Source organism: Procambarus clarkii, chromosome 11, assembly GCF_040958095.1.
Source record: "Procambarus clarkii isolate CNS0578487 chromosome 11, FALCON_Pclarkii_2.0, whole genome shotgun sequence".
Taxonomy (NCBI): domain Eukaryota; kingdom Metazoa; phylum Arthropoda; class Malacostraca; order Decapoda; family Cambaridae; genus Procambarus; species Procambarus clarkii.
This window is the reverse complement of record NC_091160.1, coordinates 45599469-45619040: the sequence shown is the minus strand read 5'-3', so window position 1 is coordinate 45619040 and position 19572 is coordinate 45599469. Positions and strand designations below refer to the sequence as shown.

The window sequence follows — 19572 nt, the reverse complement described above, 5'->3', positions numbered from 1 at the left end:
CCCTAGTGATAAGTCACCAAGTGTTTCATATGAATATTCGTTTCGTTAGATTATTTCGGTTCTGTTAGATCTATTATTTGAATATTTTTATTATTAAATTTTTATACAACTGTGTTCCTAATCTTTCTTTCCTCAGACCATTGTATCTTTTGTTTCTGTCCTCGTCGGTTCTGGGAACCACATTTCCATTCGTCAACTGGTCGTGTCACTCGACCTTGGCCTTGCCTCTGCGGCAGCAGTTGAGGCACCTGGTGAGGCAGTAGCAGAAGAGGAAGACCAACACGGCCAGGACCAAGAGCCAGAAGAGCAGGACGTCAAGCAACAGGTACTGGAACAGGTGGAGGTTCTTGCCAGCGTAGAGGAGGTGGGGCGACCCCTTGTGGCGGATGGCGTACTCCACCCACCACACAGCCCGCGCCCCGGCGCTCTCCTTCTGGTCCTGCAGCGTCACCGACACCTTCCTTAGTCCCTCCTGGTACCTGTGGTGATGGAGGCGTGGTCAGTGGTCCCCTCCAGCCTACAGTGATGGAGGCGAGGTCAGTGGTCCCCAGTCTACAGTGATGGAGGCGAGGTCAGTGGTCCCCAGTCTACAGTGATGGAGGCGTGGTCAGTGGTCCCCAGTCTACAGTGATGGAGGCGAGGTCAGTGGTCCCCAGTCTACAGTGATGGAGGAGAGGTCAGTGGTCCCCAGTCTACAGTGATGGAGGCGAGGTCAGTGGTCTCCAGTCTACAGTGATGGAGGAGAGGTCAGTGGTCCCCAGTCTACAGTGATGGAGGAGAGGTCAGTGGTCTCCAGTCTACAGTGATGGAGGAGAGGTCAGTGGTCACCAGTCTACAGTGATGGAGGCATGGTTAGTGGTCCCCAGTCTACAGTGATGGAGGCATGGTTAGTGGTCCCCAGTCTACAGTGATGGAGGCGTGGTCAGTGGTCCCCAGTCTACAGTGATGGAGGAGAGGTCAGTGGTCCCCAGTCTACAGTGATGGAGGAAAGGTCAGTGGTCTCCAGTCTACAGTGATGGAGGCGTGGTCAGTGGTCCCCAGTCTACGATGATGGAGGCGTGGTCAGTGGTCCCCAGTCTACAGTGATAGAGGAGAGGTCAGTGGTCTCCAGTCTACAGTGATGGAGGAGAGGTCAGTGGTCCCCAGTCTACAGTGATGGAGGCGTGGTCAGTGGCCCCCAGTCTACAGTGATGGAGGAGAGGTCAGTGGTCCCCCAGTCTACAGTGATGGAGGAGAGGTCAGTGGTCACCAGTCTACAGTGATGGAGGAGAGGTCAGTGGTCCCCCAGTCTACAGTGATGGAGGAGAGGTCAGTGGTCACCAGTCTACAGTGATGGAGGCGTGGTCAGTGGCCCCCAGTCTACAGTGATGGAGGAGAGGTCAGTGGTCCCCCAGTCTACAGTGATGGAGGAGAGGTCAGTGGTCACCAGTCTACAGTGATGGAGGAGAGGTCAGTGGTCCCCCAGTCTACAGTGATGGAGGAGAGGTCAGTGGTCACCAGTCTACAGTGATGGAGGCGTGGTCATTGGCCCCCAGGCTACAGTGATGGAGGAGAGGTCACTGGCCTCTAGTCTACAGTGATGGAGACTCAATGAAGATGAACTGTATAACACAGTACAAACAAGGTACACATTAATGTTACAGTGATGGACAGAATGTGCCGCTCCCAGCCTATAAGGAAGGAGTAAAGTATTAAATTGAATGTAAACAAATTAAATGTTTAATAAATTATATATATATATTTTTTAATTCATTCCGTACACAAATGTACAGAAGTACAGGAAGACAGGTAGAGCCTGAAAGCATTAAGGTTTCGTCATGACCAGAGAGAACAAAAACTGGTCAGGATTCGTTAAACATTTCCGTGCCCTCTAACCCCTACATCTTACCTCAGTTATGGCTGCTTAGTCGGTATTAAACAGCTTACGAACATCGAAACTAAACAACTTCTGGTTATTCTTATTATAGACAATTTCGTTGCGTTTTAGGCTTCATAAGCTGTTTAAAAATTGTAAACAAAGCCACCATTGTTGAGGAAAGTTGTAGAGGTATCGTAAATGGACACGTAAATGCTTGGTGAATCCTTGCCATAGCCATATGGAAGGGTCTTACGTAGGATCGTTGATGAGTGTGTTGATAGCTTTCAGGATGGCATCAACACTCAAGTCCTGCCAATTGAGGACCAGAGCATATCCTCTGGTGGCCAAGGAAACAGCGTTGCGAGGCTGGTCGAAAGCTATGGGCATGGCGAGGACGGGCACGCCGTGGTACAGGGCCTCCTGCGTACTCTGGATCCCACAGTGGGAGACGAACACCCGCGTCCTCCTGTGTCCTGCAACACCCCCCCACTCGTGGGTACACGTGGTCCAACAATATGACTCAAGCACAATGGAAGAGCGGAATACATTAAATTAGTGTGTTACACAGAGTTTAGTGTGTTATGTAGCCCAGACATGTCAAACATGAGGTCCTTTGCAATGACACCTTCGACCTGCACAAAGGATACTATAATTTGGACATCACTGGAATATCATTATCAATATATTCTGAAATCATTTTTATTAAATTACTTTAATTAGTTTCGTGTGTGGCCCTCATGACAACACAAATGTGACCTATATGGCTCTCGGGAAACCCACAGTTTGACATGCAATGGGCAACAGTGTAGCCCACGTAGAAGGCGAGAGTTGTGTGTCTGAAGGACGCAAGATAATAGTATATTGTTTAGTCTTCCCCAGAGCAGAAATGGAGAGTATATCCAGATCTGTCACGATATACAAAGTGCACGCAGTAAGTTATCTGACCTACTAATTCGGAAAGGTGATGTCGCTTTACGCACCAGTTAACTATGCAATTGTCACACTAGCAAGGTGGACTGCCAATTCGCGACTGAGGCAGCTGCATGTATCAAAGTCACAGCAGATTGCCGGCTTGGCCGCCAGAGGGTGCAGACGTGCCCGCCTGAGCCGCACTTCCTGCCCGGCTGGCGTGGTGGTTAGGTGCTCGTCGGTGCTGACATGGCCTCTTTGATGGGGGACCTCTTCCCCCAATTGTGCGGGCTCAATCCGTGGGCCTGGAGTTTCTGGACTAGCTGGATATCCTGCTGTGGAGCTCGTGTTATGTGACTTGCTTCGTGTCTCTGTGGTGGACATTTATGGTATAGAATTGGTGTCTGTGCACTGTGCGATTGTCAAGTTTACTGCGGAGGAGGCATACCGGGAGTTTCTATGTCGCTACGAGGGGCTGACCTTACCCCTGCCGGACGATGAAGGCAATGTGATCCTTTTGGACCGTAGTGGTGCCCTCACAAATGTTAGTGTTCATGGGGCGCTCTTGGAGTTTCTGGAGGACATGCTGCGGCGTTATTCCAGCCAGTTTGGCACTGTTGTCAGTGTGCGGTTGCATATGCTTTCCTCGGGGAAGTTCAAAGGTGTGCAGACGAACATTCGTAACCCTGGGGATGCGTCTGAGGTCGGACATCCCGTCCTTTGTAAGGCTCCTGGGGTACTACGTACGTGTGTACTACACCCGGCAGCCTAGGACATGTTTCCGTTGTGGCCTCTTGGGGCATCAGGCTGGTACGTGCTCTGCACCAGCCGTGGCTCCACTAATCTCTTCCGTGAGGAGGATTTCCCGCTGCTTCGTGTGGGTGAGGATTTGGTGGGTGAGGTTGTGGCTGACTCCTTGGCTGCTGAGGCCCCCCCCTGTGTCGCCCGACGCGCCTGCTGCTGTTGTCGCCGCTCCTCCAGAGGTTGTGCTACCCTCGGTTGGTCGTCCTGCTCGGGTTGGTGTCCCTGATGATCCCTTGGTTCCTCCAGACGCTCTCTGCACGTCGTCACTGTCTTCGTCTTCTCCGGTTGTTGCTCCTGTCTCTTCGTCTCTGCCGTGTGTCCCGGCCGTGCTGGGGGAAGTGGTGGATGCGGGGCCTCCGGCTGTGTTGGGCCTGGTTTCCCCTGTGGTTGAGGCAGCGGCCGTCCTAAGGCGTGCGTCTGTGCGCCACACCCGAGTTGCCTGTGTTTCTGGCTCCGCATCCGGCTCTGATGGTGTGCAGCCAGAGCCCAAGCGTTCCCGCCATTCTTCTTCTGCCTGGCCGATGTGGGTGACTTCGGCGACTTTAAGTCTTCCGACGTCGACGGGGTTGTTCCAAGTGCGTCGCTCTCTGCAGCAACGGTGGTGGCGGAGGTTCATGTGCCTGCGGCTGCGGATGAGTGTCTCTGGCTTACCTTCTGTTCTTTCACCTGCAGGGGATTCTCCGCAGTGAGGAGTGGTTGCTGCTCCTGATGTGGATGGCGTGGGTGCTGGTGCGGGCCGTGGCATCATGATGGTATTGAAGAAAGATGCCCGCCGTGGGGGTTCCCAGCCGGTGCAACGTCCCGTGGTTGGCGCGGGGTGCCTGTGTGGCACCTGAGGTGGGGCCTGGTGCGCTGCCCGGTGTGCTTGCGCATGCGCCGTCCTCTGCCCAGCCCCCTAGGGCGATACCCTTGCCTCTCATCTTGGCCTCCGGAGTGGTGTGTGATAGGTCCAACCCTTTGAAGTTTGACATTATTGAACGCGGGCATCCTGCTTCGTAGAGCCCTTCCTCCATATGGGTTCTGCGGGGTCGGTGTGTGCAGAACGATAGTTGGTATGCCGGAATTAATGCCTCGGCCTATTGCACCTCCTGGTCTTTCGGTCTCGGAGGACGTCCAGTTGCTTTGGGAGGCGTATTGTTTACGCTTTCCGGCAGCGGAGTATCCGGATAAGTATGAGTAATCCGTGTGGTTGGTTTCTGTTTGTGTTTTGTTTACTTGTTTGATTCTGTTTTGATTGGTGTTTGCTCTAGTGTGTGTGTGTGTGTAGTTTCGTTTCCCGGTGCCTGCGTGCACGGGAGGGTGTCAGTGTGTGTGTTTATTCCTGGCTTTTGTGTTGATATTTCATGGTTGTTTACTGTGTTTTCTTTCTATATTTCCTTTCATGTTTTAATTTGCCTTTTGTACTGTTGCTGTGTATTGTGTTTCACATTATGCTTGTCATACGTGTTTGTGTCTTGTTATCGGCCCTTCTGCCCGGTGATTTTGTGCGATACTTGTTCATTTTGGATTTTATGTCTTTGTTTTATTGTACTTATTTCGCATGTAAATATAAATAAAAAAGTCACAGACTTAAAGCAAGTTAAAGGGACACCATAGTGTGGTGTTTTTTGCTTCTCGAGTCAGCCATAACATAAAAATAACAGAGAATTCCTTACCTACATAAATAGCAAGAGAGTACGGTCCCTGTGCCCTTCTTCACCACCTTCGAGGTCAACCCCGGAACTCACAGTTCCTGCGACGGCGCTGGAATCAATCGTATTGGCATGTGCCTTTCCATTGGAGACTTTCAGCGTCGTGGAGAGGGGTGACCTGCTGCCTGGGTAACAGCTTCTCCCCCGTATCAACCTACCCTGGCTTTGCGCCCTGGTGACACCACTCCAGACCGACAGCCAGAGCGCAACTCCATAGTCTCCAGAGACTGATGGATGCCTACTACTACTGCGTACCAAAGATACTATGAAGATAATAGATTTTATAGACTTGTCTGTAGAGCAGGAAACAAATTTTGTTGATGTCCATTACAAAGAAATGTGTTATGTAAAATAGTATGAGCAGCGTCACTCTGGATGAAGGATTGAAAAAGAGATGTGGAATGAGATAATGATTTTAAAATAGGATAGTAGGCGAGGTGTGAAACAGGATAAATATGCATACAAAAACAGGACATCGTGTCCTAGCTTGACAAGGCCCGTGTCCTAGCTGGACAAGGCCCGTGTCCTAGCTTGACAAGACCCGTGTCCTAGCTGGACAAGGCCCGTGTCCTAGCTGGACAAGACCTGTGTCCTAGCTGGACAAAGCCCGTGTCCTAGCTGGACAAAGCCCGTGTCCTAGCTGGACAAGGCTCGTGTCCTAGCTGGAAAAGACCCGTGTCCTAGCTGGACAAGGCCCGTGTCCTAGCTGGACAAGGCCCGTGTCCTAGCTGGAGAAGGTCCGTATCTCACCTAGGATGTCTTGCTGGGGGATCCACTTCCTGGTGAGGACATTTGGGGGAAGGTGGAGGTCGTCTCCCTCGTACTTCCAGACGACCCGCTGAGGCAGCTGCCGGAACGCCTCCACCAGCATCACCTGCAACAACAACAGTGTCAACACCTGCAACACCAACAGCGTCAACACCTGCGACACCAACAGCGTCAACACCTGCGAAACCAACAGCGTCAACACCTGTAACACCACCAGCGTGGTGGTGGTGCACACCAAAACATTATTGAACAGCTTCCTTCTTTATCGGTATGGTACCTTTTGAATGACTTAGTGTAGTGCACTTTCTCTCTCTCTTCACCTTGTATTCCTGTGGGATGTCGGAGCTCTTCGCAATACTGCCGAGGCTGAAGAGAATGACTCCGTCCTCGCCGGCTCCCTCCACGAACTCCTCCAGATCCTGCGGCGACAGGAGAAATCAGGTAATATGTCGTCAAGCCGCTTTCAAGTTAACTCACACACCATCTTCCTGACCATACCTTTAGAGATTAAACCAGTTCTCGTGACCTTCCTAGCCACTTCTAAGTTGCCTGTACCACCCCACTGGCCGTGACCTTACTCTGAGGGGGGGGGGCACATGACCTCTGGGTTCGTTATTTATAAGACGAGCTCTTGCGATCATGTCAGATTTGGCGGGATTTCTTTATTCAGGCTACCTGTGGGTGTAGTTTGGCGACCTTTGACTTGACTGTGGAAGAGACGAGACATCTTGGCGAATCTTAATGAGTAAACGACCTGTTTACCCACTAAAGTTCATGTGCGAGTTGGCGGGATCTTAATGCTTACTGAGAGAAGGTCACGAGTCTCGTAGCTTACCTGTGGGAAGGGTCGAGGTCTCGTAGCTCACCTATGGGAGGGGTCGAAGTCTCCTAACTTACCTGTGGGAGTGGTCGAGGTCTCTTAGCGGAGATGGTGCCCACCTCCACCTGAGTAGGCAGGAGAGGCACGAGGCCGTCCACAGCGAAGTGACTGTTGATGAGAGTCAGCGAACTATTCGAGTAGAGTTGAGTAAGGGGCGGCATCTCCGGGAAGTACTCCTCCAGCAGCTTCTGGGCGCGGGGAAGCGCCGTGAAATAAGGTAGCGTATAAACGTAGAGAATAGTTAATGGGTTTATGGCTCGCTGAAGGAAGGTCATGTGCTGGGTGAAGGGGAGCAACCTTGAGGGCACGACAGAGGCAGGCGGGATGTTGCCCTGTTGCGCAATGTGTATGGGCTCGATACCCGGCGTGCAGAAGTTGACGTATACGCCATTGTAACCCAGCAAGAAGGGAACGGCGATCTCGTTCATGTAACAGACAATTATTATGGCATCGAAGGTATTTCTCTCTTGCCATAGCTGCTGTATCGCTGGGTTAGTCCACATCGCTCGGCCAATGTTCTGAGTGGTGTCCTTTAATAGTGTGTAGGCGAGATAGCTGCTGGTCCCGGTGTGGAAAATGTTGATATGTTGCATGTGTTGATTGTCAGCGCCGGTGTGCACCTCCCGCACGTTATTCTCACTAGAAAAGTGAGATGAGTATTGATGAAGTGTTTATACCATAGAACACTATACTTAGTCATAGAACACTTATAGAACACTCCACTCACTCACAAAACACTACTGAGTTATATACACTCAGTCAAATAACACTCCATTTTGTTATAGAATACTCCACTTAGCCATAGAAAAAACACTCACAAACATATTCATTTGAAGAATGTGTTTCAGGGAGATAAACTTCGAACTCGTAATTGAGACATAGGAATAACAGTGATTTGTAAATCACTGTAACTGGTGATTTACAACATCACAGCGATGTTGTAAATGTTACGGTATGCTGCTCGCCTTGATCTAGGCCAGGACTTTTGTCCTATGGGTACTTTCACTTGGTTCCACTCCTGCATGGTAACGGACAAGGTCTCGTGGACACGGTCAGGGGAAACGGACACGGTCACAAAAGGAAAACCTTAATGATGGGAATTATATATACTGTTCAGATGCACAGATGTTGTGGGTAGCGTTCGTCATGAGGGGATCCGGGTTCGATTCCCGCGGCAGGACGGAGATACTTGCCAAACGCTACCTTTCAACCGATGCCTCTGTTCACCTAGCAGGATATATATATATAGGTACCAGGAGGTTAGGCAACTGTTGAGGATTGCATCTTGGGATAAGAACAGTGTTGGTCTAGTGGGGCCGCAATACGGCCTAACAGTCTTCTTGTCCCCGACAATTTCAAACTAGAAGCTGAAAAAAGTGTTCTAACTATGAAAGAGCTTTTGTAGTCCAGAGAGAAGTTCAACAAGCTTTTGTAAATAGTTTGAGTGAAATAAAAAAAAGTATTCTACTATAGGGTTATTTGTGGCTTAACACCTATTTCTTGACAAAAAAGTTCTATGCTAAGAACATTAGAGAGAACACAGCCGACAGTTCACTCTCGTAACACACATGTTCTTATGACTGCCAACACTTGAGTTGTCTTATGACTGCCAACACCTGAGTTGTCTTATGACTGCCAACACCTGAGTTGTCTTATGACTGCCAACACCTGAGTTGTCTTATGACTGCCAACACCTGAGTTGGCTTATGACTGCCAACACCTGAGTTGTCTTATGACTGCCAACACCTGAGTTGTCTTATGACTGCCAACACCTGAGTTGGCTTAATAACATATGGGTTATAACATATATTGGGGCATCTAATAGTTGGAAGCCAGCATTCTGCGTTAGTTACTTGACGAAGGGACTACAAAAGGGCAATAAGATCTACAGTAGTTACTTGGAGAAGGGGGGGATGATCTTCACAAATTATTTGAAGGAGAGATTATGACTCCAAATAAACAATTCGAAGGAGGAGGGAGAGTAGGTTGTTACAATCCTCATTCCTCCCAGAAGAAGAAGAAGAAGAAGACGAAGTACGCTCTCTTACTAACCTTACAGAAGTTTCGAAGGAGGACACAAGAGTGACGGAGTGGCCAGCGTCCCCCAGGGCCACAGAGAGGGACCGACACAGTTGATAGATGCTGCGGTAACCTACAGGCACCAGGACGAGGACCTGGTACCCCAGGGCGGGGCCCGTCGCCACCAGCAGGAGCCCCACCACCACCACCACCACCCACCACCTCATCCTCCTCGCCTTGCGCCGACGCCTTGTGCTGGAGGGATACAGATGAAAAGGTTCGCCGACGCCCTGTGCTGGAGGGATAAAGATTTGACCTTGTCAGAGCTGTGTCTGCTCCACTACTGTGAGAACAATGCTCCTGCAGAGTCTAGCGTGTTCATGGAAATGTTAATAAGAGGTCGCTAGAGTCGTAAACAAGTATTGGTTGGTGCTTGCTGAGGCACGAACTGTGAGAGAACTGCATAGCGGTGAGACACGCCAGGATAGTGAAGAGATACAACTATACTGTAGTGAGAGACAACGGTGTAGCAGTGAGAGACATATGTGTAGTGGTGAGACGTTACTAATCTCTCCATTCAATAATTACCATCTAAAATTATGTCTAAATAATAAAATAAAGATACAAAATAATGATAATTAAGTATTATTAAACCTGAGTTTGAGGTCGTGTGTGTATATATATATATATATATATATATATATATATATATATATATATATATATATATATATATATATATATATATTGTGACGGTAACGCGTTGGTGTTCGGCTGTTTAAGGCTAGGGGTATGGCCTCGTCACATAGTTATAAAAAAAAATAGAAAAAACTGGAACTTCGTCTGTGGTAAGGTAAGGAGAAGACACACAAACCACAAGTAAACTTTAACAATGAAATTTTAATTACGTTAAATAAATTAAAACATGAATAAAATGCACAAACAAATTTGTATAATAAAATCAATCAATCAAAATAATAAGAATAATTAAATGACACAATGAAAAGTTACGTTAAGATAAAATAACAAGAAGTGCAACACAAAATAAAGGGAAGGTGCTGGAATATTGGCTTTAAGCTACCACCTCTCTCAGTACACGCTAACGTCTAGCCGGGAGGAGTGGTAACCACGAAAGCACTGAATATTCTGAGGTCTAAGGTCGTGGCGACCCCAGACATCAAGTAGTATGGGGGGGCGAGTGCAGTTGCAGCCAGACCGGCGACCAATCAGCGGAGCCGGTAGCGATCAACAGGTAGTTTGGCGGTTTGAGTCTGAACAGGTGTCTCTGGCTGCAACGTTTTGCGCTCTGGCAAACCTTGCTGGTGTTGTTGTCGTTGTTGGACATTTCTTCCATAGTAGTTTTATATAATTTCAACGACGTAATGGTGGAGGGAAGAGCAGGCTCAATCTCTTGAAGGAGATTATCGTCACAATATATATATATATATATATATTATATATATATATATATATTATATATTATATTATATATATATATATATATATATTATATATATATTGTTGGCCCAACAGACCTGTTTCCTGCATTAATAAATTCTTAAAGAAGTCCTAGTTCTTAAGAAGTATAAAACCCTTGACCTGGCCATCATCCCCAGTGACCCACAGTGTGGGTAGATGTAGGTCCGAACACTTGACAGCTGAAGTTTTTTTTATCATTATCAGCTGAACTTGTCAGCTAAACTTATCATTATCTGCTGAACTTATCAGCTGAACTTATCATTATCAGCTGAACTTATCATTATCAGCTGAACTTATCATTATCAGCTGAACTTATCACTATCAGCTGAACTTATCATTATCAGCTAAACTTATCATTATCTGCTGAACTTATCATTATCAGCTGAACTTATCATTATCAGCTGAACTTATCACTATCAGCTGAACTTATCATTATCAGCTAAACTTATCATTATCTGCTGAACTTATCATTATCAGCTGAACTTATCATTATCAGCTGAACTTATCAGCAAGCAAGCACCCTTGGTGGTGCTAGCTTACCTTTGACAGTGTTTATCTTGAGATGATTTCGGGGCTTTAGTGTCCCCGCGGTCCGGTCCTCGACCAGGCCTCCACCCCCAGGAAGCAGCCTGTGCCAGCTGACTAACTCCCAGGTACCTATTTACTGCTAGGTAACTGGGGCATCAGGGTGACAGAAACTCTGCCCATTGTTTCTTGCCGGCGCCCGGGATCGAACCCAGGATCACGCGTCCAGTGTTCTGTCCGCTCAGCCACCGGCTCCCTTTGCTTACCTTTGGCAATGCTTGATTACTTTTGGTGGGTCTTGCTTACCTCTGGTGGTGCTTGCACTCAAGCAGTGGTAAGCACTGCTTGAGTGCACTTGAGTGCACTCAAGTGGTCGTGCACTCAAGCAGCCACTGCGCAACAAGCACGGCAGATGTTCGGCTGCAGGTGTAGTGGAGATTAAGTCTGGGAGTGGCCACTTGGCTCGTCAACTTGCAGACTCAGGTTGACAAGCACGGGGGGGGGGGACTTACCAGCACTGTAACAAGAGAGCAGTACATAGTACATGAACATCATAACAGCATGAACAGGCCACGTGGAGGATGAACAACCCACAGGCGCCAGACAGGCGGCGGCAGACAATGTAAAAGTTACACCTCTGTACAAGTTAGCCATAGAGTCAGGTCAACGGTCATCGAATCACAAAGAGGTCAGAGTTAATGCCGTCATGAAAATCTTCAGGGATTAACCCCTAAACATCAAAGGTAGAACCCTCATGTTCAGCTGAGGAGCAACAGATCAGGGGAGTTAGTACAGTGGGCGCAGCCCAGTAGGAAGGTGTGTGTGGACCCGGGGAAGGAACATCATCTCCCGGAAACGGTGGAACAACATACGAGTAAGTACGGCTCTCTTGTACTAAAGCACCTCATTCAGTACCCTTGGCCTCTAGTAGGGAATATAGCTAGGGAGTGTCTTATTTAATTATTTTTAATAAAGTCAGATATTAAGTGTTATTAAATGTGTATTAATGGTTCCTTGCCTAGTGATATTGGGCCTACCGTCCCTTTTGCCCTAGTGACCTAGTGCTCTTAATTATTCAGTACTCCTCCCCCCGTTCGTCTCCCGTGTTGAGGTGTTAGTATTGGTGTGTCCCGCCTTATTCTTGTGTACACTATAGTTCCCAAGTGGTCAGGATTATTCGAGTGTCAGGCCAGGATCCTTGTACCGTTCAATTGTCCCCTACACCTGTCCTGGTAGGTTATTCCATCTGCAAGACCTACGACTCTCACTCCGGTCCCCTGTCCGGTAACTCAGGGTGGTGGCAGCGTCACTCGGTAACTCATACGATAGGTTGTGACTACGATTACCTCTATCATTCTGTCTCACTCTCCCTCACTAGTGTCTCACTCTCCCTCGCCCTCACTCGCTCTCGTTCTCCCTCCCTTGCTCTCGTTCTCGCTCTCTCCTCTCTCTCTCCTCTCGCCCTGCCTCCCTCTTCCTCTCCTCTCTCTCCTTCCTCTGTGTACTGGTTTACGTCTTCGTATGACGGCCCGAGTGTTAACATCTTACATGATCGGTATAGATCTGTTATTACCATAGAAAGAGCGGAGATTGCACGGTTAGCTCAGTGGTAGTAGCGGAGTGCGCGGTCGAGATAGATACAAGGCGAGTTATTACAATTAGGGTTATTACAGCACCGGGATTTATTAGTGAATTATATAACTAATTATATTATGTAACGTTATTTATAAATTGAAACATTATTAAAATAATTTGAATAATAAACCAGAAAACATATTTTAAGGCTACAGAACCCTTCTTACACTCATATATATATATATATATATATATATATATATATATATATATATATATATATATATATATATATATATATATATATATATATATATATATATATATATATATATATACCCAACTGGCCTTATATATATATATATAAGGACCCAACTGGCCTTATATATATATATATATATATATATATATATATATATATTATATATATATATATATATATATATATATATATATATATATAAACAACACGTCAACAAAAAGCGTAACAACATCATAGTTGTAGAAGACAACAATTAGCGAGTGAACAGTGGAGTCAAGGCCTCAGAGTTGGTCAACTCAGGTCTCGTGTTCACGATACAGAGACATTCCAAAGGTGTTGAGAACTATAGTCGTCGAGGAGTGAGAGTCAGTACAGACAACATCGGCGCGAGTGAGAGTCGGTATAGACAACATCGGCGCGAGTGAGAGGATGGTCCACGGCATCACTGTGATCTCTCTACCAACAGAGGACCCAACTGGCCTTATGGACAAACCAGTGAGGTAAGAGACAGATACCAATATGCTCACAGACACTGAGTTTAAGGTAGTTGTTTTTGAGTTCAGGACGACGACGATGGTTTAAGGTTTCGTGATCACAAATCCTTTGCCTACAAGAGTTTTGAGAGGTTTAAGGACTCCCATAAGTGGGTATGTGTACCCCCCAAGCACCGACCCCTCATAGCTCAAACCTTCAACACGGTAGACAACACCACCATCGCTGTTTTAAATTGTTTACAACAGTTATTATTATAAATAAGGTTAAATTTAATTTATGGATAGAATTATCTATGATTATCGCGAAATTGTTTCTACTGTCATAGCTAAGAGTATGCAGATTAGGATATTTTCTATACTGTAAAGGAAATTCTAACGAGATATAAGATATGTAAGAAATATAACAATATGTAACAATTCAGTTTTAAGATTTTCCTCAAATTCCCATTAAATACTTTGTTTGGAACGCATTTGCCAGTGAACTCTTACAAAATTTGTATTTCAACTTTAATTTATTTATAAGCTGAAAGAATCGATTACCCAGAATGTATATTATTGATTTTACTGGACTAACTGCGTGTTTCTCGCGGCTGACATGCAAAACACGATAAAGCTGGTGACCCATGACCCAGCTTCGTATAGCTGGTGACCCCCTTGACCCAGCTTCGTATAGCTGGTGACCCCTTGACCTAGCTTCGTATAGCTGGTGACCCCTTGACCCAGCTTCGTATAGCTGGTGACCCCTTGACCCAGCTTCGTATAGCTGGTGACCCCATGACCCAGCTTCGTATAGCCGGTGACCCCTTGACCCAGCTTCGTATAGCCGGTGACCCCTTGACCCAACTTCGTATAGCCGGTGACCCCATGACCCAGCTTCGTATAGCCGGTGACCCTTCAAGCTTGGCACCCAGCGGAGAGAGAGAGAGAAAGAACCTCTGGTCTCAAGTAACCTAATTCTGGTATTTCTCCCAGACGACATTACATTACATCCTTGAAAGAAGAGCCGACAGTTGTTATGGGTTTATACACGTGTATTTTGCCCTGGTTTTAACCTATCTTTCCTATGGTTAATAGGGGTGTTGCGGCCAGCCATAGGGAAGCAGACACGCTGAACTATAAACTCCATAGAATCCGTAGGTCCCCTTATTATCGCTGAGACGAGATCCAAACGGATTTTAAAGAGGCTCAATGAATCTTTTTATTGATCATGAGATTACAAGTTTCCTGTTCCAGCTTTTCAGGTCGCGCCGTACACAAACATAGGCGCTAGAATGTTGAATGATGTTGAATGAATGATGAATAGGTTTCGTAAATGGGTGAAATTCATCAAGCCGTTATGCTTGATGAATTATGTCTCTCGGCACAGAGTTCCAGATTACCAATTTTTTTAAGTTTCATTAATATTGGTTAATGTATGTCACTTACTTACTAAATTACTATATAAAATATAACTGAAATAGTATAAAAATGATTGTTCAGCTAAGGAGTATAAAGATCCCTTGAGCACCTATTAATCTCTTCCTAAATATAATAGAGGTTGTACTCCAAATATATATGTTCAAGTTATGGCGAGTACTGTGACATCATTATATATTTGAGAGGATTGCAATAGTCAACACCATCATTGCACCTTGCAAGACAACGGAGAGGCGTGGCAAGGATTGCAATTGCCACACCACAGCATCTTGCAAGACTAAATGACAAGTATTACTAAAGTTTTACATGTCAAAAACTACCTCATTCTTGTATAATTCTGATCGCCACACAGAGGAGATATTTGTGTTATGTTTTAGCCCAAGTCGGTCGGCCCAAAAGGAAGCCGGTTGGCCGAGCGGACAGCACGCTGGACTTGTGATCTTGTGGTCCCGGGTTCGATCCCGGGCGCCGGCGAGAAACAATGGGCAGAGTTTCTTTCACCCTATGCCCCTGTTACCTAGCAGTAAAATAGGTACCTGGGTGTTAGTCAGCTGCCAGGGGCTGCTGCCTGGGGGGTGGAGGCCTGATCGAGGACCGGGCCGCGGGACACTTAAGCCCCGAAATCATCTCAAGATAACCTCAAGATAACCCTGTCTATCATGCAGACTTCTGTCAGGAAGAGGATTATAATTGCCGAATTCTTTGAAGATACCAAATTCCTGACTGACTTAAACACAGCAGATCCTGTTGTTAACTAATCATAATATTTTTGTTTACGTGTCTTATTTAACTGTTAAAAAACATCCAGGATTGTAAATTGATACTTTGAGTTACTGTCGTGTTTTCTTGCAGTTTTGACTGTAGTTAGGCACGCCGGCCTGTCTCTTTGTCCTTGACTTTGAGTGTCGGATATTCCTGAGGGGCGCTGGACATCTCAGCTCTGTATAACATACGTCCCAGTGTGGATGGATATCTCTGGCTTTTATGCAAGACGTCCCAGCGAAGACGGATATCTCTGGATTGTATGATAGACGTCCTGTGTGGATGGATATCTCTGGCTTGTATGACATATTCCAGAGTAGGAAGAATAAAAATATCCAAACTATGTACCACATTATTATTTCTATGCAGAAAACGTTAAATTCTCATTAATACAATATCGAATAAAGTTGCAGAGTTTGAGTCTTAAAATATACATTATCAACGTCATAGAGGTGGAAAGATTTTTTGATTCCCATAATAACCTCAGATTCCATTTGTTTAACTCGTAAGCAGAGAACATCATTACATCTATTGCAGCCAGTGTTATTTAATCAATAATATTGTCAAATCGTGGCTTGAGTTTACATACATTACTTCCACTAACTTTATCAGACAAGTCGGAGGTAGATATGACATTCCTTGCTCTAGGGACAGTCATCTAGATCTTTTTTTTTTAAACGATCAATTTACACATATGTGAGTTTACACACAAAAGAAAAACAAACATTTTATTTAGGCAAAAGTACACATATACATATATAGGATTCGAACCCATACTCCCAGAAGCAACGCAACTGGTATGTACAAGACGCCTTAATCCACTTGACCATCACGACCGGACATTTTGACAAGTGGATTAAGGCGTCTTGTACATACCAGTTGCGTTGCTTCTGGGAGTATGGGTTCGAGTCACTTCTGGGGTGTGAGTTTTCAGTTGCATATTGTCCTGGGGACCATTCAGGCTTGTTCGCATATATAGGATATAAACACATTGTTGGATTCGTAAGAAAGAAGCCTTAATTAAGCCACTAATACGCAGAGCGTCTTGGGCATAATGTAAGGAAAAAAACTTAAAAGTCTTACAAATAAATGAGATCAGAAAACAATAATGAAGTTGAGAAATAAAATTACAATTATTAACACGACGGATGGAACATCAACACTATAACAAAGCAACAGATAGTAATTTTTCAGAATAAATACAAGAACAAAATTTTTTGTATTAAGATGTTGAACACGGCAGACAACAGCAGCAGCAGTACAAGTTCAATAATTAATGTTCAATAACGGCAAAACACAGGTAAACATTTAGGAACGTAGGTTACGTAGAGTTTATTAGGTAGTCCATAGTTTCTCTTTTTAAACTGGCTGAGAGAAAGACAGTCTTTGATGTGATTAGGCTCGTTAATCAACATTTTGAGACCGTTGATTTGCAGCGTATTTCTGCTTTCGGTAAATCGCACTCATGGAATATCTAGTAGATATTTGTTTCTAGTGAGGTGCCCATGGGTTCTGTTACAACCCTCTAGGAAGTGTTTAAGCTTCAGATCAAACGACAGGTGCAGGCTGCGACAGGTGCAGCCTGCGACAGGTGTAGCCTGCGACAGGTGTAGCCTGCGACAGGTGTAGCCTGCGACAGGTGCAGCCTGCGACAGGTGTAGCCTGCGACAGGTGCAGCCTGCGACAGGTGTAGCCTGCGACAGGTGCAGCCTGCGACAGGTGTAGCCTGCGACAGGTGCAGCCTGCGACAGGTGCAGCCTGCGACAGGTGCAGCCTGCGACAGGTGCAGCCTGCGACAGGTGCAGCCTGCGACAGGTGTAGCCTGCGACAGGTGCAGCCTGCGACAAGTGCAGCATTCACATTCCTCAGTCTTTTCGTAGGTGATATCCTCTTCCAGGGTACCATCCTCGGGTTCTGATGACAGGACGTCCTCTCCTCCTGGGGGCAGCGTCCCTATGCTGCCCACTCTCTGGGAGCCAGGGTAGCGGGGACACCACCGCTGTCCGACAATATCGTGGAGGTGTTAGCAACCAAGCTTACCGCACATCAGCAAGATTCCAGTAACGACATAATCTCCAGCTGGAGCTCTCAATCACTACTTCGATGTCACCTGCTGCCTTGAAGGAAGCTATCCACCTAAAGCAAATAAATAATTATTTAGTAACATATAATAATATGAATATATTCCATCAAAATATTCAACAAGATATTTGAATGAAAACTTAAATGGTAATTCCGTTATTGGCCTACCTGGAGGTCGAGCTCTGGCATGGTGACCTCTTCGAGGTCGAACTCCGGCATGGTGACCTCCTCAAGGTCGAGCTCTGGCATGGTGACCTCCTCGAGGTCGAGCTCTGGCATGGTGACCTCCTGGAGGTCTCGCCTCTCACACTTCTGGGGAAAACACACGAATAATTTTACAAAAAAGTTTAACAGCTACGTTTCCACTCGCTTCTCCTTTATTGAAGATTGAAAACTCTCAGAAAAGTATTGAACGAAGAGTTAGGTTATAAACAATTGTTTGAGAGGCAACTCTAATAGTTGTTTGATTGTGTTTACCCGAAGCACGAAGTCTTAATCGGTTTTATTATTACTTGATACTAGATTTTTTCTATTTTAACAACCTTCCCTTTTAGGATTTCTAAATATTGACAAATATCTGTTATGAAACTTAAACCTAAAGCATTCTAACAAAGATGGGCAACACAAACCTTTTTCTTGGGCAAAGTAACCACGAGGATGCCGTCAGTGGACATGGTGGACGTCATGGTGTCTATCCTAGCGAGACCCGGGAAAGAGATTCGTCGTCGGAAGCTGTACTCTTCCTGTCGCCCCTCCGTACTGCTGCTGTTTTGATCCTGCTCCTCCTCCTCCTCACTGCTGCCGTCCTGTCCTCGCTTTTCTACACATCGGCTGCCTTCCACCAACAATTCATTTCCGTCAACCACGTCCACTTTCACTCCACTGCTCATGAAGTCACGAACGTTCATCATTACCTAAATATTGTAGAAATAACATGAATTAAATAATTTAAGTGCATATTTCTGATGTAAATATAATTTAATTATTTTATTTATTCCAATAACTCTTACAAGATGGTTTACATAAGTTTAAAGGAATTTTAGCATAAGGCCCTATCGCCCCCAAAATTATTTATTGAAAATATCAAATGTAAGACCATTATTGGAATTTTTCCTTAGTTACCCATATTGATTTTGTTTTCTCTGAATACTACAAGGAATCAAAAGAAAATGACAAATCAAGGTGTAACTACCTCATATTTAAATACAAACTATCACTATCGGTATTTAATTGATTTGCAATTCAGTGTAGCCAAGAAGGTATTATGGTAAAGAAAGACCAAGTGCAGATGCACAGGAAGCCTGTTAGGTTTATCGAGGTCCTCTCCACCCATGTGAACAGTACTGATGACCTATTCTAGGATGTCTAACTCCCGGTACCTATCTACGTTACTACTAGATAAACATAGACAAGAGGTGAAAGGAAACTTTAGTAAGCCTGAAGAGCTTGAAGAGCCTGAAGAACCTGAAGAACCTGAAGAGCCTGAAGAGCCTGCAAGAACCTGAAGAACCTGAAGAACCTGAAGAGCCTGAAGAGCCTGAAGAACCTGAAGAACCTGAAGAGCTTGAAGAACCTGAAGAACCTGAAGAACTTGAAGAGCTTGAAGAACCTGAAGAACCTGAAGAACCTGAAGAGCTTGAAGAGCTTGAAGAACCTGAAGAGCTTGAAGAACCTGAAGAACCTGAAGAACTTGAAGAGCTTGAAGAACCTGAAGAACCTGAAGAACCTGAAGAGCTTGAAGAACCTGAAGAACCTGAAGAACCTGAAGAGCTTGAAGAACCTGAAGAACCTGAAGAGCCTGAAGAGCTTGAAGAAACCTGAAGAACCCTGAAGAACCTGAAGAACCTGAAGAGCTTGAAGGACGTGAAGAACCTGAAGAACCTGAAGAGCTTGAAGAACCTGAAGAACTGAAGAGCTTGAAGAACCTGAAGAGCTTGAAGAACCTGAAGAACCTGAAGAACCTGAAGAACCTGAAGAACCTGAAGAGCTTGAAGAACCTGAAGAGCTTGAAGAACCTGAAGAACCTGAAGAGCTTGAAGAACCTGAAG

At 45.7% G+C, this 19572-nt stretch overlaps 2 protein-coding genes across 2 annotated transcripts; both read right to left on the bottom strand.

Moving 5' to 3' along the window:
- Nucleotides 1–205: 205 nt before the first annotated feature.
- On the bottom strand, nt 206–9568 carry LOC138363701 (UDP-glucosyltransferase 2-like). Its single transcript, XM_069323089.1, has 6 exons — nt 8963–9568; nt 6928–7549; nt 6351–6449; nt 6013–6136; nt 2112–2331; nt 206–479 (listed from the first exon to the last, which is right to left on the bottom strand). The coding sequence occupies exons 1-6, from the start codon at nt 9154–9156 to the stop codon at nt 206–208; spliced, it is 1533 nt and encodes a 510-aa protein (XP_069179190.1). The 5' UTR covers nt 9157–9568.
- Nucleotides 9569–15782: 6214 nt separating this feature from the next.
- LOC138363472 (uncharacterized) lies at nt 15783–18465 on the bottom strand. Its single transcript, XM_069322783.1, has 3 exons — nt 18154–18465; nt 17693–17836; nt 15783–17578 (listed from the first exon to the last, which is right to left on the bottom strand). The coding sequence occupies exons 1-3, from the start codon at nt 18433–18435 to the stop codon at nt 17549–17551; spliced, it is 456 nt and encodes a 151-aa protein (XP_069178884.1). The 5' UTR covers nt 18436–18465; the 3' UTR covers nt 15783–17548.
- Between the last annotated feature and the right edge of the window lie 1107 nt (nt 18466–19572).